We start from the raw sequence: 24,460 nt of genomic DNA, 5'->3' as shown, positions 1-24,460 counted from the left end.
TAAACACTGATATCTTGACATATATCACAAAAAAACACAAAAATCTTTTACCTTACGCAGAAGATAAGGGTGCCACCAAAAGCACAGCTTCTTCAGCATTGACACATAACTTTCCTGTAGGTAACATCAGTCTCCTAGGTTCTCCTTGTCATCATACTCAGCACCTGTCTCTTGCCACTTACACTTGTCTTCCTTCGGCGCCGCCTCCTGGAGGTCGCGCACCACATCAACTGTTACTGCAGGGAGAAAGTCAATTAACTGATCCCGTTTAACAACATATTTTCCTTCAGCATCCATTTATTAGCCTGCTACTTTTTTCAGCACCATTAATAAATAGTAACACTCTGACCTTCAGATAACTCTAGTGCCCCGCACCTGGCCAGCAGTTCTGCAGCTTGAGCGGAGGGTTTCATAACATCATTTATGGACCAAAGCATTGGGATTTCAGAATTTGGGTTTCCGCGATATCTTCTATGGCCTCTTGTTTACAAGTATACTACGGCACGTTAACAAAAGCAGTCGGGTTTACCTCGAATGTTACCGGAGTCACGGATGTACACAGACCCCCGTCTGCAGGACCCTCGGACCACAATGAGTCCGGCAGCGAGCTCAACAGCTGTGCGGCGTCCTCATGGCCAGAGAGTTCTCTGCCATGGAATCGCGCTAAAGTCACATGCTCCAACACCCCTCCGTCCACCATGGTACCTTGAATACAAAAACATTCAGTACTGGGTGAGTACAACACATTGGGTATTTGATCTTGTTGCCAATCATTTGCCAATTGGCATTTTCTCACCATGGGTCCCAGTTCTCAAGCTTTATGACCTAGTGGCAAGTGAAAAAGTGTGGAAAAAGATGTCAAACTCATCATAAACCACTCACTCTGCTCTGGCGTCAAGGTGGAGGCCGCTGCCACACCTTGCTTCCCTATGTAAATACTTTTACTTATTGAGCATCCCGTTTTCCCCCTGTATTGGCTCAAACGCTTCTCTGTAAACCAAATCGTCATTTTTATCATAAAACAGTGTGAGATGGAGAGGATCAATTGGAGGACGATAGGGGGCAAGAGAGTCGATCCAGGACTTTCACCGCAGGAAGGCCGAGTAAACTCCGCCTCCCTCCTTTGTTTCAGGTTTTAGTCGGGCCCAATATATGTCAGCAGTTGCTTCCGGAAGTTCATGTTGTATCATGTTCCATCTGGAGGATAACTTCTTCCACAGTTCATCATGGTCCCATCGGGGAACCGTATCGTTAGTCCATCCGGGCTACAAAGGATGGTAGCCCTGGTCTTGATAAGCAGATCTCTGCCCATCAGGTTCACTGGAGCCCCTCTTTTCATGAGGACAAACTGATGTTCATGCGTCTGTCCAGCAATTTCAGTCTTTAATGGTATCGTAATCGGCACACTCATGGGCACCCCTGCACAGCTCATTCAGGTGGTTGTCTTCCCTTAGCGGGGTTCAGAGGCTCTGTCTTTCCTCCGTCCCCTGGCTCCGGGCTCATTGGGCATTCGGACCAGTCCTCATCGCAGTAGTACTGGCGAGATGGCTCTTGTTGCTGTGGAGCCTGCTGCGGATGCTGTTGCCGGGACGCGCCCACCTCTCCCTCGTGAAGCTTTGTAGCCTCCTCTTTGAGGTGTGGCCTCTCCGGGTTCCACTGGAGGTCATTGTTGAATCATTGGGTAAACAGTACATTGGCAATCCCAGTGTCCATACTGACCACAATTGAAGCACGCTTGGTCCGTTGGAGGTCGGCAAGGGCTTCCCCTGCCTCCGTTGGTGTCCTCTGTCACGACTCCCGCCTCGTCTCCTCGTTGACCCCTGCGCCATCCACATCTGTTTTTCTGCTTCCATTTTTATTTATTTATTTATTTATTAATGGTCACTTTACGGGCCTGGGCCAATGGTAGCTTCAAAAGTTGTTCCTGCATGTCCTTTACCTCATCTGATGATTTGTGTTTTCTGTCGACAAAAAGTTTCAAATGGTGTGACACATGACAATTAAAAAAGCTATCTCCCCCTTTCATGAGGTCAGGGTCTTTAATAAGTTCAGTCCTAACTTCAACCGGCAAGGTCTCAAGTAAAGCTATTCTATAAATAACATTTGCCTCTCTTAAACGGGAGGGATGTGATCCTGTCTTATCTGTCCAAATACTTATGCAATGTTCTAAGTGAGAACTGGGATCCATGAGAGGTTTGAAGTCCGGAAGCTTCGGCACCGTTGGGGAAGAGGACGGGAACATGTCACACAGCAAATACTATAGGAGCAAAAGGGGCAAATAAAATTTCAGGTTCGACATTATTCAGACCCGACCGTGTCAAAATATCATCCGATTGGTGAACCGAACGGCACGGTGGACGACTGGTTAGAGCGTCAGCCTCACAGTTCTGAGGTGCGGGGTTCAATCCCCGTCCCCGCCTGTGTGGAATTTGCATGTTCTCCCCGTGCCTGCGTGGGTTTTCTCCGGGTACTCCGGTTTCCTCCCACATCCCAAAAACATGCATTAATTGGAGACTCTAAATTGCCCGTAGGCATGACTGTGAGTGCGAATGGTTGTTAGTTTCTATGTGCCCTGCGATTGGCTGGCAACCAGTTCAGGGTGTACCCCGCCTCCTGCCCGATGACAGCTGGGATAGGCTCCAGCACGCCCGCGACCCTAGTGAGGAGAAGCGGCTCAGAAAATGGATGGATGGATGGATGGTGAACCGAAATGCAACAGGCGCGTATCAATCTCACTATGTCACCACACGCCAGGCTCATGTTGTCCGTCAACCTTTTCAGCCCCTGGATCCAAATTACACCAACAGCAGCCAGTCCGGGCAGCCGTTTCTGTAAAAACTCAAACATTTTTAAAGACAATTTTTGTACATTTACCCACTTTTTTGAATGCGGGCTCGTGCGGAATTGATAGTTTTATTTCCCCTCTACAAATGGTCTGCCATTTGAGCCGCCCCTTGACCGGCAATGCCGGTTATAGTGACGTCACTGGGGCCGTTTTCGGAAAGGTCCGTAAATTGTATTTAGCGGGGGAATTTGTCGCTCTTATTTTTTCTTCGCTGAACAGCTGCCATGGCAGGGCACACCAGACAAATCTCATACATTTTTCTACTCAATTTTTCATTCTCTTCTATTTTCTTATTCAAGTCTCTTTTCTCTCTCCACCCTGCAGCATCCAACTTTTCCTTCCTCTTTGTTTCCCTTTCAGAATAACCTCTCTGTTACGTGAAACAACTTACATTCCTTTTTCTTTTCCACTTTGCCCACACACTTCTAAATCCTGCTTGTTTCTTTTTCTGACTTTCTATTTCAATCCACAAATCCTCCAATGACTTCTGGTAATCACTCCGATACATATCACATTCATTACCTCTACACTCGACTGTCCAATTCACAACCCAGGGTTTTGGTGGCAAACTCATCTTATTCTAAATCGGTTTTTGGGGGTCCCAAAATCCCCAACGTCTACCGAAACGTTACAATTTGAAACCGCGTCCGATTTCAGGTCAGTCTACGACGGGACAAGTAGGTACCTTGTGACCCTACTCTCTCCCAGGATTTTCTATTATCCTGGTTTGTCAGGAACCTTGTTACCCTGACGTCGGGCCTCTGTTACCCTGACTTCTGATTATGCAATTTTAACAACACAACGTCTTATTAACTATTGACAACAAAACAACTGTACCACAAGTACAAATTTCGCTATTTCAACTGTGCAGAATTCGTGATATAATCAAACAGGCTTCTGCTCACCTTTTTTATTTCGGTGCACCGGGGAGATTTGCAGTCCAACTGCATTCCTGTCCGCTCCTCTGTCCTATTATCTGATGTTCTTTCAGGATCACGTCGGGCGCACCATTTGAAGGAACCTGTGTTTAAAATCTCCTATTACTCTCGTGGTTCCCAGCGTGCTCGTTTTCGTGAAAGAACTACGTTCATAACAATGTATTAAAAATCAACCAATTTATTCCTGACAGAGGAGTCTATACATTTTGCAGAGCTCTGGGTTCGTAACTATCCCTATCTTATCCTTAGCAGATAGAGTAGTCGAACAAAAAACTATCTGATTCTACCCCAGACTTATACAATGTTTCAAAGTGGAAGTATGGAATCGCTGTCGTCTGATTGGTCCATGGTCTCATCTGACCTCATCGTTGCTCTGCAGAATGATGACCATTTGCCACTGGCTCCAGATGCCGTCTCCAGACGCCGTCCCACATTCTTTCATCTAATGTTTATAGTGGCTCCCCGCAGTCCTTTTCTTCCTTGACATCTGTTCTATATGGTCTCCACATACAGCCTGGTGGGGGGGGGGGGGCTTTCCAAACCAGTTACACCATGAAACCAGTTACACCATGAAACTTTATATTACATATATAATTACATATTAGAATATTATAAAGTATTCTATATTACCTTCACCTTGTACTGTGATTGTGTGTGGTGGGGTGTCGTGCATTAAAACTGGGGAGACTGGTGGGGGTGAGACGAGACGGTCACACGGCAATGAATACCCACAACCGTCACTCCCACCCAGGCCAACCAGCTCCTCAAAGGATGTGCGAATGTATGTGGTGCATTAAAAATCCGCAGGGAAAAGGCATGGTGGGCCAAAGAGCATGCTGGAGTGCCGGAATGCCTGGCCGAGTGTCCTCCCCAGCCCGAACACTCCCCTCCCCCTACTGACTGGTGTATGATACATTAAAACTGGAGACCTGCCAGGGCAGAGAAGGGGGGCGACCAAACTGGAGACAAGCACAGAAGTGCCAGTACCCGGCCCCGTGTCCGCCTCATCATGTCTCGTGCCAGCCCCCTCCTGAAGGAGATGTGATTGTACAGTGTGAATAATAATATGTGCTGTGTGTGACGTAAGAGGCTAGACTCCTGCGGGCCGGCCCGACCAGCTGGAAGACCAGAGAGAACCCCCTCCCCGGCCATCACCCGGCGACCAGAACAGGGCACAGAAGGCGGGCCTGTCCAGCAGGAGGCGCCAACATCCTAACATCGGCCACAAGTCAGCCGGGGACCCCACACAGCTCAAGCAAGCAGAGGATCCCAGGTAGAGGGAAGAGGAGGACACAGGCTCGGGATTCAGCAGCACCGACCCCAGCCCTCCACCCAGAGACCAGGACGAGGCCCCCGGAGTGGGGCCAGCGGGCACCTACCCGGGACCCCCCCTAGATTGTTTATTTTCCATTACTATTACTTATGTGTAATTGACAAATTGCGGCGGCACAGTGACCGACTGGTTAGAGCGTCTGCCTTACAGTTCTGAGGACCAGGGTTCCATCCCCGGCCCCGCCTGTGTGGAGTTTGCATGTTCTCCCCGTGCCTGCGTGGGTTTTCTCCGGGCACTCCGGTTTCCTCCCACATCCCAAAAACATGCATGAATTGGAGACTCTAAATTGCCTGTAGGTGTGAATGTGAGTACGAATGGTTGTTTGTTTGTATGTGCCCTGCGATTGGCTGGCAACCAGTTCAGGGTGTACCCCGTCTCCTGCCCGATGATAGCTGGGATAGGCTCCAGCACGCCCGTGACCCTAGTGAGGAAAAGCGGCTCAGAAAATGGATGGATGACAAATTGCCCAAAAAAATAGCAACTGCAATTGTGGAGTTAGTAAATGTCTTGCATGACGCAACAAGCATCATGTTTTTATTGATTTTTGGTGATCATTGAATTTTGGTGAATATTTTTGACAATTAATTGCAAACGAAATGCAATACATCCGCAAACTTTTACCTGTAGGAAGTAGTGGTCTCCCATTACCACCTACTACAGCAATCAGAATGAGAGAGGGTGTTTTTATAAATTTTTGGTGAATATTTCTGATAATTAATTGCACATAGTTTAACCAAAATGCAAGATATCAGCAAAGTTTGACCTGTAGCAAATAGTCGACTCCCACTGCCAAGTGCTACAGCAATCAGAAAGAGGAAAAAAAGTGTTTTTATTGATTTTTGGTGAATAATTTTTACTTAAAAAAAATTTGCACACAGTTTAACTAAAATGCAAGATATCAGCAGTTTGACCTGTAGTAAGTAGTGGACTCCCATTGCCACCTACTACAGCATCAGACTGAGAAAAAGCCTTGATCGTGTAACTTGTAGGCGATCAAAGGGCTAATGCCAACGCTAACGCAATACGTTAAAATTAAAGTTGACTGTTCCCAAACAGAACAGACACGTGGTTTGAATCATGGCGAAGGTCAGGCAAATATCAAACGTCTGGCTAACTTTCTCTCGCTGCTTGCAATGCTAAATTGCACGCTCAACATTTTAGATAAATGAGCCCAAACACTACTTTGAATGAAAGTAAAAAACTGGTTAAAAACTTTTACAGCAGGAGCATTGTATTAAATAAACCACGTTTAATATTTTCCGCTTCCCGATTGTCTGTGTCGCCAAAAGTGAAGTGCTGCACCTCCTGCCTGGCTTTACCTGTTGAATGAACCAACTCGTACTTGCTTTCAGTAACTTAATGCGATGAATAAAGGGCTACTGCCAACGCTAACGCACTACGTTAAAATTTAAATTGACTGTTCCCAAACAGAACAGACACGTGGTTTGAATCATATGTGAACGACGACCTTTATTGTTAGCAAGGACGTTAATTTGTGCGTATTTACTTTCATGTTAGCTTACGCGACCAATGCTTTTAAGCGTTCCCCCAACATTTTAGATAACTGAGCACAAACGCTACTCCGAATGAAAGTTACCCCTAAAACATGTCTATAACTTTTTATAGCACGAGCATTGTGTTAAATAAAGCACTTACTCTCGGTATTTGCCACTTCTTGATGATGTAGGTCACCTGCTGTTTCTGCCTCCTACCTGCCTGCGGTTACCTGCTAAATGACCTGGATTCCCGCGTGTGCCCGACTTTCAATTGTTCGCTGGTGGTGACGTCAACTTTTGACAGTTACAGATTTGAAATTTTTCACGCATTTGGTCTGCGGACCCGCTCCGATCAGCCCCTTACCAATCACTTCGACTGTCAGTTTGATGGTCTGGCCCACAGCTGGCACGCATCTGTCCAGCGGACTTGATTGCTATGAGGATCTCGCGACTCGAGGTCTGATCCGCCCCAGACTCAGCTGCTGTCTGGTATGCCATACTGACCTAATGATTAATGGGCACAATTTAGACAATGTCGTTGACAGATACATTCATGTTCCATAAAAAAAGTCCAAAATTATAAAGATGACACTGTTAGGAGAAGCGTTTCAGAAAATGGATGGATGTTAAAAACTCACTGTTTCTTTTATGTGTTCAATAGTGTAACGTAACTATGAGTATCACCTTTTCGAAATCTCAGACAAACTAATAGATTGCACCACAAGGTGGCGCTTTGAGACTACAACAGAATGGCACATGACTAGAGAGAGCCAAAAGCATCAGCTTCAGAAGGAGGAAGTGATATGGAAAAAATAATCAGTGCTTTTGCGGCTCTTTTTCAACTGTAACTAAAATTGTAATCATGGAAATTTCCAAATGCAACTGTAATTAAATTACACATTTCCTACCACAATTACATACATTTTGTAATTAAATTACTATTCTCGTTACATGTAATTAGTGACTCCCCAACACTACTGCACACACTGTATGGCGACCTGGAAATAAAACCTGCACTGTTCTCTTGTCTCATATTCATGTTTTGATATCAAACAAAACTTTTCAGTCCACATCAAACATGAATGATTTGACCTCAGTGTTCCAATACTTTTGGAGGGGAATTAATGACTCAGGAGCAGACTTTTATTGTGAAATTACCAGAGAGCGAGGTCGTGAGCGCCACCTGTCGAGCGACATGGGCATATGGTTTTATTTGGTTGTCTGCAGCGTGAGCCAATAGTATCTGTCTGCGGCAGGGCGGCCCTGTAAGGAAAAATACTGTAGCCTGCCCTGTACTAGCCGTATGCGAGCGAGGTGGTGTGACAGCTCAGAGGTGTCCACGTCAACATAGCGAACGAAAGAGCACGTCGGCAATGGATTCTACGTCTCTGGTGAGCCTCTCCATCGTTTCATGGGACTTAGAATACGCGTTTCACTTTGGTGGGGGATTGTTAGTCATATTTAATGTGATGATGATACTGTCTTTGCATTTGTTTCCCTATATGGCAGCTGTGGTTGCAGGTAGCATACGGACAACCACGGCGTGGTCAGTGTCTTATCAGAATAGCAGTTATTTCTTAGATTATTTTATTTGAATTGGACACAGCTACTGCCGATAGATCGCGACCAACTAATATGGCGTTTTATGCATTCCTTTACCATTGTGTGTGGCTGAGCTTGATATTCATGAAAGTGTTGTTATTACCATGAGCTGCTTTGTCTGCTTGACGAGTGAGCAGCGTAGGTGCCACGTCCACTGCGTTCTCTCTCTCTCTCTCTCTCTCTCTCTCTCTCTCTCTCTCTCTCTCTCTCTCTCTGGCCAAATTATATTTACTAGGACAGCACTTGGAAAATATAAGGACTCAAGAAGAACATGCAATTTATATCTCAAAATAAATCAATGGGTATCCGTTGTGCGGACGTCAGCCAGCTCGATTTCTTCCGGTCAGTCTTCCTCCAAGCAAAATGACTGCATTCTTCACGTTTTCACGCAGTATTAGAAATTTCGCTGATTGACGACGTACAATACGTTGCATAGGTGTCAAAAGTATTCACGTTCATTACTCAAGTATTAGTATTGATATGAGGGTTTAAGAAGACTTATGTAGAAGTTGAAGTATCTTTTTACTCAAGTAAAAGTGTAAAAGTAATGGGTTCAAAACTACTTTAAGTTTCTTTAGTTTTTCTAGTATCAAAGTAAAAGTAATGCAAAGGGAACAAATTCCATGAAGGACAAAAGCTAAGGCCATGTAATAGTGGCCTATTGTGCACTACCCCACTTCCCAAAAATTTTTTTCTCAAGGCTATGATGACTATAATCCATCCATCCATTTTCTGTACCACTTATCCTCACTGGGGTCACGGGCGTGCTGGAGCCTATCCCAGCTATCTTTGGGCGAGAGTTGGGCTACACCCTGAACTGGTCGGCGGTCAATCGCAGGGCACACAAACAAACAACCATTCGCACTCACATTCAGACCTATGGGCAATTTAGATTCTTCAACCAACCTACCATGCATGTTTTTGGGATGTGGGAGAAAACTGGAGTACCTGGTGAAAACCCACACAGGCACGGGGAGAACATGCAAACTGCACAGAGGCAGGGCCGGGATTTGAACCCCGCTCCTCAGAACTGTTAGGCAGTTGTCCACCTGTTCGCCTGATGACTATAATGTTATATTAAAATGTTAAGTTGAAGGTTACCTGTTTCAGCTCCATATATGGACAATGAAAATGATCACATTTAGTCGGCCTACAATGGAAATACATTAAAGAACCATGTGTACTACTGGTAATTAACGTGTGTTTGATGGAATGGCAGACATGATGACTAGTTACCTAAAGTATTGTAATAGTGCAAAAAGTCAAACATCAGTGACAGGTTATCAATAACATTTATTATAAATTAAAGTGTGCATCCAAACTTAGATGCAGCAATCTGTTAGGGCCACTTATGTAAGATGACAAAAATTGGCCAAAGTAATTAGTGTACACAGGGCAGGTTTGGGGCACGGTGGACGACTGGTTAGAGCGTCTGCCTCACAGTTCTGAGGAGTGGGGTTCAATCTCCGGCCCCGCCTGTGTGGAGTTTGCATGTTCTCCCTGTGCCTGCGTGGGTTTTCTCTGGGCACTCCGGTTTCCTCCCACATCCCAAAAACATGCATGCTAGGTTAATTGACAACTCTAAATTGCCCGTAGGTGTGAACGTGAGTGTGAATGGTTGTTTGTTTGTATGTGCCCTGCGATTGGCTGGCAACCAGGTCAGGGTGTATCCCACCTCCTGCCGGATGATAGGTGGGATAGGCTCCAGCACGCCCGCAACCCTAGTGAGGAGAAGCTGCTCAGAAAATGGATGGATGGATAGAGGGCAGGTTTGGTAACAATTACGGCGTATACATGAAGTGCTGTCAAAATGAATCATTAATCCAAGTCCAATGAGATTAACGTTAGTCTACTTTACTAACATAACATCAGAATCAGAATCAGAATCATCAGAATCAGAATCATCTTTATTTGCCAAGTATGTCCAAAACACACAAGGAATTTGTCTCCGGTAGTTGGAGCCGCTCTAGTACAACAGACAGTCAATTTACAGAACACTTTGGAGACATAAAGACATTGACAAAAAACAACAACAAACAACAATTGTGCAAAAAGATGCAGAGTCCTCAGTTCGAATGGCTAATATCGCAATAGTCCGGTGCAATGACCATTGTGCAAAGGGCACTGAGACTTCAAGGAGTGTATGCGGTTTAAAGTGACGAGTACTGCGATAATCTGGGACAATGGTTGTGCAAATGTTACAGATACTCCTCAATCAGTGTGCAAATGGAGCAGATGCTACTCTGGCATGAGTGGCCACTATATGCAAATAGTGCAGCACGGCGAGACAACTACAGTGAGTGCACGAGTAATACATAATACAGAAATGTGACAACGAACTCAAGTCAAAAAATTGCCAGCTTGTTGTAATGGAATTGTAAGTTAGCTGTTCAAGAAGTTGATTGCAAGAGGGAAGAAGCTGTTGGAATGTCTACTAGTTCACTTTAGGGTGCATTTGTGTTAATTATGAGTGCCATCAAATGAAAGTTCATAAAGTATTTCGTATTTTGGGCGAATGTGAACTGAACTTAGTTCATTTTTGCTGGATGAACACTATTGAGAACACGCTAATTCTGGCGTCTGTGTGCGGTTTTCGAATGAATGTTCATTTAAGAGTGCCGGGTTTTGTTAGGGACTTCCAGGACAAAATCCGTATAAGCACACTAAATACGAGCCTTCATATGTTGGGGCACAAACGGCGTATTTGGCAACCGATTCAGTGCGGCCACCATTAATGTTTACATGTGCGAGGTGTGTTCAGTGACACTTCATAAATGGGGGAGAATGTGTTCTTTATTTGTATCAGAATGCTTTAGTTAAAAACACTACGATCACACTGTCATCATATGGAATTTATTTAGTTTTGCAATATTAGACGAGATAAAATATTTTGTTAACTCATTCACTGCCAGCCATTTCCTGAGCAGGGAACCCTCTAGACTGCCAGGCATTTTTGAGCAATTTCACTAATTTTTCAAGCCCCACAGAATGTTTACTATGAATATGTAAACACCAAAACCACCAAAAGAAAGATCAGACTCTCTTCTTTCATAAAAAAGGTCGTCTTTAGCTTATACCATTCTTTAGTAATCAACAGTCAAATATAGGCTACTTCCAGCCAAATCTGTTTCTGGAGGAAAAAAAACTGAGGAGACAGCCTTTTTGTGAACGCAGACAGATCAAGCAGAACAATGACTTTGACACCAATATGTTTTTTCTTTGGTGAAAATCGCAAACATCTGAACATAAAACAACACTGAGAAAGTACTTTTGACAGAAAAATAATGTATTTGCAAGTATGACTATGTATAGAATATACATTAGACAAAAATGTGTGAACCAATGGGGGTCCCACACTTGCACTTTTTCCCTCCAAATTCTCCTCCTCAACCGTTTGCTCAATAGTCCAGGTTTTTATTACCTTGTGCATAAAATCTAGCTAAGATTTATCCACATCTGGATTTTATGTGCAGCACGGTGGCCGACTGGTTAGTGCGTCAGCCTCACAGTTCTGAGGAGTGGAGTTTGCATGTTCTCCCCGTGCCTGCGTGGGTTTTCTTTGGGCACTCTGGTTTCCTCCCACATCCCAAAAACAAGCATTAATTGGAGACTCTAAATTGCCCGTAGGTGTGAATGTGAGTGCGAATGGTTGTTTGTTTGTGTGTGCCCTACGATTAGCTGGCAACCAGTTCAGGGTGTACCCTCCTGCCCGATGATAGCTGGGATAGGCTCCAGCATGCCCGCGACCCTAGTGAGGAGAAGCGGCTCAGAAAATGGATGGATGGATGGAAACATGAAGACTAGAGAGCTGTCTATGGGAGAAAAGCAAACCATTTTGAAGCTGAGAGAAGAGGGAAATTTGATCAGAGTTATTGCATAAACATTGGGCATCGCCAATACAACAATTTGGAATGTCCTGAAAAAGAAAGAAACTACTGGTGTGCTGAGCAGCAGACATCGATCAGCCATGGGTATCAACAGCAGTTGATGACAGAAACATTGCGAGAGCTATGAAGAAACACCCAAAGACAACAGTCAGTGACATCACTGACAACCTCCACAGGGCAGGGGTGAAGGTATCATAATCCACTGTTCGAAGAAGACTGAGAGAAGAAATATACAGGCCATAGCACAAGATGCAAACCACTCATCAGCAAAAAGAATCAAAAAGCCAGATTGGATTTTGCAAAGAAGTACAGAGATGAGACACAAAAGTTTTGGAACAAAGTTTTATGGACTGACGAGACCAAGATTCACCTCTACCAAAGTGATGGAAAGGCCAAAGTATGGCGAAAGAAAGGATCTGCTGATGATCCAAAACACACAAGCTCATCTGTGAAGCATGGTGGAGGTAATGTCATGGCTTGGACTTGCATGACTGCTTCTGGAATGGGCTCACTCGTCTTTATGTATGTATGTATGTAACTCAAGGTGGTAGTAGCAGAATGAATTCTTAAGACTATAAAACCATTAGGTCTGGCAATTTACAGAAAAATGCATGCAAATTAATCGGGAGAAGCTTCATTATGCAACAACGTCCTTTCACCATCTTTCCTGTCATACTGTGTTACCGTAATTTCTCGTGTATAATGCGCATCCCCCCCCCCCCCAAAAAAAATGTCAAAAATCACTGCTGCGCATTATACATAGGTATAGGGGAACATGGAAAAAAAAAAAAAAACTTTCCCATTTTATAAATATATGCCGCCATCTAGAGGTTAGGAAAACGCGGTACACGTTCATTTCAATATGCCACCTAGAGGTTATGAGAAAAGTGTACACTTTCATTCTAATATGCCAGCGCCACCTAGAGGCTATGAAAAAGGTGTAGCCTACACTTTCATTCCAATATGACAGGGGTGTCTGCATAATATGTACAGTTGTGCTCATTAGTTTACATAACCTGGCAGAATTTGTGAAATATTGTTTTTTTTAAATACGACTGATGACTGAACAACAACCTTTCTTTATGGTTATGTTTTGTTTGATGATAATGCTTTTCTGAAATGCTTGACAGTTTAATTTGAATCGCATTAAAATAAAATAAAATGTGTTTCGCCAGGCCCTTCATGTTTTCTTTAAATAATTGTACCCATCTTACAAATTCTCCCCAGGTAATCAAACATATGAGCACAACTGTGTGTTTTCTCATTTATGAAATAAAAGTAGGGCTGTGAATTTCAAAAGAAGAGCAAGTAAATAGAACGTATTACGTGTTCAAATGACGTGCTTAGCCTCAGAATAATTATTTGAAAAAAGCTAACAAAATACAGATAATAAAAAAAATCATGTTTTGATCATATGGGTAGAAGCAAAATCATGCATTGTAAAAATGGATTATACATAGAAGGGTTTTCCAGAATTTTGAGGTCAACTTTAGGGGTGCGTATTATACATGGGTGCACATTATACACAAGAAATTATGGTACGTGTTTTTTTTTGCACATTAAGCACAGTCCTGTTTTTGTTTTAATTCCTCATTTTTAAAAAGACCATTCACGCAACTCGTTTTCATGTTTTTTAGATTTTGGGTGAAAACTGCAGCTGGCTACTAGCTTGGACTGAATGGGTGATAACAATGGGAAAATGAAATGCCATTATTTTAAAGGGAATAGCCCGTCAGCAACACATTGAGAAAAAACAAAAAAGAACTATGAAGTACTTAATTTTTGGAATGGTGAACTTAGTTCAACATTTTAAATTATGAACTATGAACTGAACTAGTTACTTTTTGGAGTGGTGAACTCAACTTTGAACTAGTTTGCGTAGAAAATGAACTTTCCCAACATTGTCTCTCCAATGACCATGTTAGCTCAACAGAGGGACACCCAAGGTTAGATATTTTGGAGACAAAGTTTGTGAGAACAGACCACGATGGTTTGGGCACGTCCAGAGGTGAGATGGTGAGTAGATTGGTAGAAGGATGATGAGGATGGAGCTGCAAGGCAAGAGAGAAGACCAAAGAGAAGGTTGATAGATGTAGTGACGGAAGACATGAGGGCAGTTGGTGTTAGGAAGAGGACGATGCAGGAGATAGGCTTACATGGAAAAGTAAGACGCGCTGTGGCAACCCCTAATGTGACAAGCTAAAAGGAATAAAAGAAGAATCCAATTGACACTGCAGGGCATGATGCCCAGTTCAGATTTATTGCTGAATCCCATCTTTTTATGTAGTCGTTCACATTACAAAAACAAATGTGACGTCTACTGTGAATGGAATGAGTCCGTGACGTCACACGCATACTGAGGTATTTTGACATCAAAAATAGCACGGTAACTGTTTTTTAGTACCGGTATTAAAATAATAATAATAAAAAAACATGGACGTGACAGCGCTCCAATTGTATCTTAAAGGCCAAAGCACAAAAAGCCAACAGTCAGCCAATGACTGACTGTCTGCTGACACGGTAGAAATGCCTTTAAGTGTGGAGACAGGGTTCTGTGTTTGTGTGTGTGTGTGTGTGTGTGTGGGCGTGGATGTGTGCGTGCCGAGTCGCTGTGGACGCCACTTCTCATGGAGAAACATGATGCACGAAGCATCATTCGGAACTATTCACGACTACTCACTCTTAGCAGTGTGCTAACCAGTTTGCTCCGAGTGTGAGCACACGTTAGCATGTGTTAGCATTATCCACTGGGACGGGACGTAACCTCATGTTCGCAGACTAATCCGGAAATTGGGGAGTTGGAGAAGAATAGAAATCGACCCGAATGCAAAAGGGAAAACCCCTTAATATCCAAGTGGAGCAAAAATTTTCACTGAATGAGAGTCATGGCTTCGAACGCAGTGAAAAACAGCAACATCAGCCACTGAGTGGGTGCAAATGTATTGTTTACAAAAATTAGACCGTCCTTGTTTCTTCAGTTTGTTGTTCATTTTTAATGATTGGTACGACTAAAGGTGCATTTGTTTGGACAAATATAATGATGACAAGGAAAATAGCTGCTATCTAGCCATTTTCCATGGGTTTCTTGATAATAACCAATATCATACTTAAATGAAGGGCTGGGCATTGTCAAGAACCTCACGATTTGATCCAATTTCGATTTCATTTCGATTCTATTAAATATTAGTAAGTAAGAGTTAATTTTGAAATATTTATTTTTGGTGCCATGTAAAAATATGTCGTATGTCATGTCACATTTCTTAGTCAATAAAACATCTGAAAATACAATACATCTGAACCTAGGTCCCCCATGGTGGTAGGCAATGATCTTAACCATTGGGCCACGGGTGCCCATAAAGAGTAAGAATAAAGAGCTGCTAGACTAGCCTGGTTTACTTGGAGCCTATTCCGACTAGAATCAGTTTAGAAGCCCAAACCAAATGTAAATCCTCCATACAAACACCTCAATCGGAATAAACAGACCGAATCCGAATGGAATTTAATTCGGTTTCTCACAGGTGAAATATTCCTTTTGCCAAACCGATCAGAAGTCAATTTTCGCCATGTAGATGTCATTCAGAATAGTCGGGAAAAGCGCTGTCTGCGCATGCTTCATCTACGTAAATAGTTTACCAGAGATCTTCAATCAGAATTATTTCAATCTGATGATAAAAAAGTCTCCATGTAAACTATGGAATGGAATGGAATGACAAAAAAGTCTCCACATATAACCTATTGTATGGTTAGTCCGCTGAAGACGAGCCTTTCACATGTCAATTAAATATACGTTGACGTTCACTGTCGTTAACTACTGGCTCAATAACGTGGGCCACAGAGGTTATGCTTAATTAACAGTAACGTTCCTGTGTTTGTGTTAATTGGCTTCTTAAACACCTTCACCGCGGTGGAGCGAGCTGTTTAGCTCCTTAACTCGCTAGCTCGTTAGCTCACGGTCAGGCTCGCGAACACAACAGTTAAGTTTATCTGTTGTTGTTTCTGCGCTGCACATGGAGCAAGGCTGTGTAGTATTGGACGGAGCCAACACCGGCAAGAGTTTACCGGTCCGCAGGCATTCTATGAGCTTGCTTGCGGCTAATGACAGCCATCCAACTCTGTCGGCTCACTGTGTGATCCGCACACTGGCTCACCACAACAATGCCATTTATCGAGTCAGGGAAAACTATTGTTTCCATTTTATTTATCAAACGACAAGTCAATATAATAATTATCGTGACAGGCCTAAGAATCATCAATAAATTATGGCTTCAATATTTGTCATTTTAATGTTTTCATGACATCAACCTTGTAATGGCGGACGCAGTTGCAGCCTGAATCAAAGTACTAATATATGAGAATTTGATGTGCCATTATCAAAAATATGTCTCTGTGGACCAATTCTGTTTTCAACTATGGTATTAAAAAGTCTATTAAATCAGATTTATCAGATTTCAAATGTCAAAAGTAAAACTCAGCACTCTATTTTGCAAACAAACAAACACACAAACAAACAAATAACATTGCTGATAGATTGACTTGAATAGTTTATGTATGGACAATAGTGTTGGTTTCTATTTTGTGCAATGGACTTCTTGGACATGTCTTCTCTTTCACGCTATTTATATTACATACATACATACATACTACATACTGTATGTCCTATATCCACAGTTGGTGCTGAAACGATGCAGATTTCCCCATTGTTGGACTAATAAAGGTTATCTTATATTACAAATATTTATTAATAATAATAATCATATACTTTTAACGGCGGCACGTGGCCGACTGGCCCCCTCTACGCCTCGGCTGCGCCTAGAAATTCTGTCCATAAAGGTTATGAACAGAATCGGTGACAAAGGGCAGCCTTGGCGGAGTCCAACCCTCACCGGAAACGATTCCGACTTACTGCCGTATATGCGGACCAAACTCTGACTCCGGTCGTACAGGGACCGAACAGCCCGTATCAGGGGGTTCGGTACCCCATACTCCCGAAGCACCCCCCACAGGACCACCCGAGGGACACGGTCGAACGCCTTCTCCAAGTCCACAAAACACAAGTAGACTGCTTGGGCGAACTCCCATGCACCCTCGAGGACCCTGCCAAGGGTGTAGAGCTGGTCCACTGTTCCACGGCCAGGACGAAAACCACACTGCTCCTCTTGAATCTTGGATTCAACTTCCCAACGGACCCTCCTCTCCAGCACCCCTGAATAGACCTTACCAGGGAGGCTGAGGAGTGTGATCCCCCTGTAGTTGGAACACACCCTCCGGTCCCCCTTCTTAAAAAGGGGGACCACCACCCCAGTCTGCCAATCCAGAGGCACTGTCCCCGATGTCGCGTGTCATGGAGTTGACCTTATGCTACAGGGCTAGCTGTTAGCGCTGTTCCTCGGTTCGTCCCAATCGATTGATGAAAGTTTCTACCTCTGCCGGACTTGAGAAAACCCGCGCCTGAGCCTCGTACGTCACTAGAAGCCTGGCTGGTAGAAGCATGCCGTATCGAATCCCCTTGTCACGAAGCCTATGTCTGACGGAGTCGAACTCCTTCTGAAATCTGTGTATCCCAGTCGCCAGGTCAGGATAGAAGCGCACCGGGACGTACTTGAATAGAAGTTTATTTTTGGCTTTGACCGACTTCAGTACCATCAATCTGTCTGTCATTCAGAAATTTAAATATTAGGTTCATTGGGCGACTGGTTAGACCGTCAGCCTCACAGTTCTGAGGTGCGGGGTTCAATCCCTGTCCCCGCCTGTGTGGAGTTTGCATGTTCTCCCCGTGCCTGCGTGGGTTTTCTCCGGGCACTCCGGTTTCCTCCCACATCCCAAAAACATGCATTAATTGGAGACTCTAAATTGCCCATAGGCATGACTGTGAGTGCGAATGGGTGTTTGTTTCTATGTGCCCTGCGATTGGCTGGCAACCAGTTCAGGGTGTACCCCGCCTCCTGCCCGATGACAGCTGGGATAGGCTCCAGCACGCCCGCGACCCTAGTGAGGAGAAGCGGCTGAGAAAATGGATGGATGGATATACTTTTAACCGGCCCACATTCTGAAGTTACATGAACAATAACATACTTATTAATTTCCTGTTCAGATGCCGCGTCCTGTGTGGACGTGTGTTATTTCATATTTATATCGCTAAGCATGGTGGCCGATTGGTTAGCACATCTGCCTCATGGTTCTGAGGACCCAGGTTCAAATCTCGCCTCCCCTGTGTGGTATTTGCATGTTCTCCTGCGTGGATTTTCCTCGGGTACTCTGGTTTCCTCTCGCCCAAAGATACAGTGGGGCAAAAAAGTATTTAGTCAGCCACCAATTGTGCAAGTTCTCCCACTAAAAAAGATGAGAGGCCTGTAATTTTCATCATAGGTATATTTCACCTATGAGAGCTAAAATGAGAAAAAAAAAAATCCAGAAAATCACACTGTCTGATTTTTAAAGACTTTATTAGCAAATTATGGTGCAAAATAAGTACGTGGTCACCTACAAACAAGGAAGATTTCTGACTCTCACAGACCTGTAACTTTTTCTTTAAGAGGCTCCTCTGTTCTCCACTACTTGTATTAATGGCACCTGTTTGAACTCGTTATCAATATAAAAGACACCTGTCCACACCCTCAAACAGTCACACTCCAAACTCCACTACGGCCAAGCCCAAAGAGCTGTTGAAGGACACCAGAAACAAAATTGTAGACCTGCACCAGGCTGGGAAGACTGAATCTGCAATAGGTAAGCAGCTTGGTGTGGAGAAATCCACTGTGGGAGCAATTATTAGAAAATGGAAGAGATACAAGACAACTGATAATCTCCCTCAATCTGGGGCTCCAAGCAAGATCTCACCTGTGGGGTCAAAATGATCAGAAGAATGGTGAGCAAAAATCCCAGAACCATACGGGGGGGGGGGACCTAGTGAAAGCAGAAAGCTGCGACCAAAGTAACATAGGCTACCATCAGTAACACACTACGCCGCCAGGGACTCAAATCATGCAGTGCCAGACGTGTCCCCCTGCTTAAGCCAGTATATGGCCAGGCCCGTCTGAAGTTTGCTAGAGAGCATTTGGATGATCCAGAAGAGGATTGGGAGAATGTCAGGGGAAACCAAAATATAACATTTTGGTAAAAACTCAACTTGTCGTGTTTGGAGGAGAAAGAATGCTGTGTTGCATGGAAACATAATGTTTTGGGGCTGTTTTTCTGCAAAGGGACCAGGACGACTGATCCATGTAAAGGAAAGAACGAATGGGGCATGTATCATGAGATTTTGAGTGAAAACCTTCCATCAGCAAGGGCATTGAAGATGAAACGTGGCTGGGTCTTTCAGCATGACGATAATCCCAAACACACCGCCTGGGCAACGAAGGAGTGGTTTCGTAAGAAGCATTTCAAGGTCCTGGAGTGGCCTAGCCAGTCTCCAGATCTCAACCCCATAGAAAATATTTGGAGGGAGTTGAAAGTCTGTTTTTGCCCAGCGACAGCCCCAAAACATCACTGCTCTAGAGAAGAGCTGCATGGAGGAATGGGTCAAAATACCAGCAACAGTGTGTGAAAACCTTGTGAAGACTTACAGAAAACGTTTGACCTCTGTCATTGCCAACTAAGGGTATATAACAAAAACTTTTGTTATACACCAAATACTTATTTTCCACCAAAATCTGCTAATAAATTCTTTAAAAATCAGACAATGTGATTTTCTGGTATACCTATGATGAAAATACAGGCCTCTCTCATATTTTTAAGTGGGAGAACTTGCACAATTGGTGGCTGACTAAATATTTTTTTGCCCCACTGTAGCTGGGGTAGGCTCCAGCACGCCCACGACCCTAGTCGTGGTACAGAAAATTGATGGATGTATGGATGTAAGCATGTATTAATTGGCCTGTCATTATGTTGTTTAAAGTTGGTTCCTCTCCGCGAAAACGTGGTTCCAGCCGAACCTATGTGACAAGTGTACTGTATAACTAAATCACTAATTTCGATGTTTTGCAACTGCATGGAACTGTAGCTTAGCTATTAGCATGGCTTTGACATCGCCTTCGCCTATCCACTCGTCACCCTCCCTTCGTGACACAAGAAGCATGGTAAGAAGTGTATCTTATTTGCTTATGTAGCGATTATGGATGGAATAAGAATTGTGCTTAATTTAGAAGAAAACAATGAGTTGGAAGCGGCGCCTGCGTCACTTCCAGGTTATTGTAATTTTAAATTACAGCGTTATAAATCAAGATATTTGATATATATGAGGGGCACCACGTCATATTTTAAGTTTAACTTGAGGCGAAATGACGACAAACCTTTTTAATCAGTCTCTTATCGGAAGGTGGCTACGCTTTAGAAACTTTACACACACACAATCAATGCAAGTGGTGAATTTTATCGAAAATTTTATAATTAAAAAAAGGGTTTATACAGGATAAAACACTGACAAACACAAAACAAACAAGGTACAGACGAACATTGGCAAAGGAAGGGATTTGTGACGTGAGATGAGCAGAATGGGTGTGTCGTGAATGCATATAGCTGAGGATTCCTGTTCTCGTTAATATAAACACAAATATGCACTAATCTGTACTTTTAGTAGACCGCTATGTTGGACTTCTGTGTCTGAAACACGTTTGAGGCAGGCGAGTCAGGCTCCCGAGTGTTCGGCCGGCCCGGTCCGCACCAGGATTCGACGGAAGGGAGGAAGAAAAAGGGGAGAAAAACGGGAGGCCAATGAGTTCCCAGGCAGGAAGTCTCTCGTGTATCTCTGTTTGCAAGACGTTCGGAGTGGGCGCGCTGCGTCCGCCTCCGTTCCCTCGGACTGAGCACGGGCCCCCAAACAGGGTGGCTCGGAGCGCTTGCATGAGGCTCTGCAGCCGGGGATCATCCGATGTATCCTCGTCACCTTGGGTGAGGTGGGCGTCGTGCCTGGCCCGGTCGTCTGCGAGTTGGTCGGGGTGAGACCAAAGGAAAACAATCTCCACCAAAACTCCCAAAAACCTCTCAACTGGTCCCAACTCTGGCCCCTTTTATTGCCGGAGCGGGACAAAAAGGGGAGGTTCCCCCCTGCCCTCCTTTTCGCGACCGACTTCACGAACACAGAGGGGCTGGACTGCCTTTTGGCATTATTTTTCCATTTTAGGATTATTTTGTGGTTTAAAACCAGTGGAATAAAATATTAATTATTGGATTTAAGATAACGAGACCATTTCCTCACCCTGCATTGTTCCACGCTCATCCGCTTTCATACCTGTACTGAATGTTTCAAATATTGTGTGGTGTGGAGGACATTACTATTTTCCATCTGATATTTGTGGTGTGGGGTGGAACATTTCATCTGGTTCAGTTAACAACATATTCGACGTTAGACATTCAAGTTTGCAGCAATACAGTCACTAGTGGCGTTCATGTAAAGTTCTTAAAATATAACTCCCAGTCACAGACTGTCTTATGTCTGTAGTGTCGTTCCGTCGCCCGTGGGTGTCGCTGTTGCCTGTTGCAGCTCCCAAGTGGTGGTACTCAACAGAGGCGCCTTTGTTGGTGCGTTCCTTCGACTGGCGGGGAGTTAATTAACTTAGTGTCCGGGGGCGAACTCGGCATCCTTGGGTCTCCGCTTTGAAGCGCCAGGCAGCCCAGGCATGTCCGCTATACTACGATGAAGGCGATGATCATTGACTCACAATGTGTTGACACCGGACGCAAAACTTTTGCCTCCATGGCTTGGCAGCGGAGGGGCGTAATAAAATAGCGTCCACCAAGCAGCTGTTCAGTGTGGACAATGGTAATGTCAGACGCAGGATTTTTTTTTCCAATATCCGTAAAAATCACTGTTACGACCGTAACGAGTCAACATTCAGTGATTTCCGTAACAAAATATGGCTGAACTGACAAAAACAAGACATTGCCATGTCCAAAGTGCTTAGTCAGACAGCTGCTGTGGCTATCCTCACTGAGAGGATTAGATGTGTAGCGAAGTCATCACAACGTGTTAAATTTAACACTCCCTTACACACTGGCGCCTTTCCACCTCTGTTATGCCTCGGATACTAATTTGGAAGACAGCAAATCTGCGTGTCGACTACTTTTCACACAGGGCTAACAGCGAGCCGGGCAAATTTTTTTTTATTAAGTCATAGTTGTAGTGATAATAATAAAACTAATTTTGCATTAATTAATATATTTTATTGTCAATATTTTCTTTTTATCACATCTTGTGTGGGGGGGGGGGATTGGTTCTGTGTGTGTGTAAACTACGAGTAACAAAAGCATAACGGCGTGAAAATATAATTTTCCCTCAGGATTATTTGATAAATAGGATAGGATAAATAACTAACTACATCAGGCTCATTCCCATCATAACTTTACAACTTTTCACTGAGTTTAGTACTTAACTGATAAAATTTGTGCATGTTAATGTCAGTTACGGAAAGCAATTATTTTAAGTTCAGTATTCTTTTTATACATGAGGTGTTACTTCAGATGAATAACGGGAAAAAAAACTTCCTCATTTTAGTTTACTTATCTTAATCTTCATGCTCGTTCCCCCCAAGGTGAACTTTATACAAGCTGGAAATAAGTCTTAAGTGTCTGGTCTAAGTTCTGTGATACACTCCGACTGTGAATCTATGCTAGTCAGTGCATAACAGAACTTTGTCCCGAGTCTAAAAAACTCTTCTGACAAACAAATGGACAGGTGAAAGAGTCTTTTGTTACATCCAAATCTGGATATGGATTGAACATAAAATGGTCACAACAACAGAATGATAAAAAGATCAGTTTCATCAAGAAAAGCTTTCAGTGCCATGCTTTGTGCTTTTTTTGATTATGCATTTTGTCAATTCAGCTATCCAGTTTCTATATGCTTGTCCTCATTAGGGCTGCGGATGAGCTGTGACCTATCCCAGCTGACTTTGGGTACACCCTGGACTGTATCACAGGATACATATAGACAAACACTGATCTATTGACAATTTTGAGTCTTCAATCTAATTATCTGATTGGACATGTTTTTGGATGTTAGAGGAAGTACCCAAAGAAAACCTGTGTAAACACAGGGAGACATTCAAATTCCACAAACAGGGCTCAAGACTGTGACCAAATTGGTCGCATATGCGGCCTTTTTTTCAGCTTTGTGCGATTAAAAAATTTGTCACACTTGCGCAAGTGCACGTTTTAAAGGAAACCCTGATTGTAATGACAAATACTTCTTAAAATACAACCACTGACCTCTACTTTTGAAATACAGTGTTACATAAAAATAATTCTTTTAAATTATATAAAAAGTTTTGGTTTGTGACTATTGTTTTTGCGTGCGCAAAGCCCACAACTTTTCTTTTTACATACTACATTATCAATGCTGATGTGGGAGGAAACCGGAGTGCCCGGAGAAAACCCACGCAGGCACGGGGAGAACATGCAAACTCCACACAGGCCGGGCCGGGGATTGAACCCGGGTCCTCAGAACTGTGAGGCTGACGCTCTAACCAGTCGCCCACCGTGCCGCCATTTTAAATACATCCATCCATCCATCCATCCATTTTCAACACCGCTTATCCTGGTTAGGGTCACGGGACGCTGGAGCCTATCCCAGCTGACTTTGGGCGAAAGGCGGACTACACCCTGAACTGGTCGGCAGTCAGCGCAGGGCACATATAGACACGGACAACCATTCGCACTCACATTCACACCGTCACTGAGTGGGAACTGAACCCACGCTGCCTGCACCAAAGTCAGGCGAGTGTACCACTACACCATCAGTGACCATTTTAAATACACTTTAGGTAAATTGGTTTGTTTTGCTAGTAAATAGATTTCAAAATAGTGTGAATAATCATAAACGATACTTTTATATGGTGGTGGTACACTTAGGCAATTGTTTTTAAATGTAAGTCAATCATATGGTTGTGGTAATGCTCAAGGTTAAGTGGTTTTCCCAGGGGAAGAGCGTTAGGAGCCCTCACTATAAGAGCTGGCTGCTGGACCCTGTTAGTCAAACAAATGATCAAATAAAAGTAAAGCTTTTGTTTTGTTTTGTCTTTTTTAAATGAATTTAATTGTTTTGTCTGCCACTGCTTGTTACATACAAACTTTTTGTTCACAGAAAAATATTTTGCAAAAATATATCAAGTCAGGCGGCACGGTGGACGTCTGGTTAGAGCGTCTGCCTCACAGTTCTGAGGACTGGGGTTCAATACCCGGCCCCGCCTGTGTGGAGTTTGCATGTTCTCCCCGTGCCTATGTGGGTTTTCTCCGGGCACTCCGGTTTCCTCCCACATCCCAAAAAAATGCATGGTAGGTTAAGTGACAACTCTAAATTGCCCGTAGGTGTGAATGTGAGTGGTTGTTTGTTTGTATGTGCCCCGCGATTGGCTGGCAACCAGTGC

The 24,460-nt window shown here is 43.8% G+C and overlaps 1 protein-coding gene and 1 long non-coding RNA gene across 16 annotated transcripts in view; one reads left to right on the top strand and one right to left on the bottom strand.

The window, feature by feature from the left end:
* Positions 1–3,943: 3,943 nt before the first annotated feature.
* Positions 3,944–9,044, bottom strand: LOC133466106 (uncharacterized). The gene is made up of 2 exons (XR_009784845.1): positions 8,318–9,044; positions 3,944–7,116 (listed from the first exon to the last, which is right to left on the bottom strand). It is a non-coding gene; the product is annotated as an uncharacterized LOC133466106 (long non-coding RNA).
* The window catches only part of LOC133466105 (coatomer subunit zeta-2-like), a 126,589-nt gene continuing 109,927 nt past the window's right edge, over positions 7,799–24,460 (top strand). For 3 of the 15 annotated variants that reach the window (XM_061749477.1, XM_061749475.1, XM_061749474.1), the window contains exon 1: positions 7,823–8,003. In XM_061749477.1, coding sequence (XP_061605461.1) covers positions 7,986–8,003 — 18 coding nt within the window. In that variant the 5' untranslated portion in view covers positions 7,823–7,985. Of the gene's footprint in view, positions 8,004–24,460 lie in introns of all 15 variants that reach the window. The other 12 variants (XM_061749468.1, XM_061749469.1, XM_061749472.1 and 9 more) reach the window with 9 other exon arrangements.

This window comes from Phyllopteryx taeniolatus, chromosome 16 (genome assembly GCF_024500385.1).
Source record: "Phyllopteryx taeniolatus isolate TA_2022b chromosome 16, UOR_Ptae_1.2, whole genome shotgun sequence".
Classification (NCBI taxonomy): Eukaryota; Metazoa; Chordata; class Actinopteri; order Syngnathiformes; family Syngnathidae; genus Phyllopteryx; species Phyllopteryx taeniolatus.
Note: the sequence above shows the minus strand (reverse complement) of the source record. Positions and strands in the feature narration are given on the sequence as shown.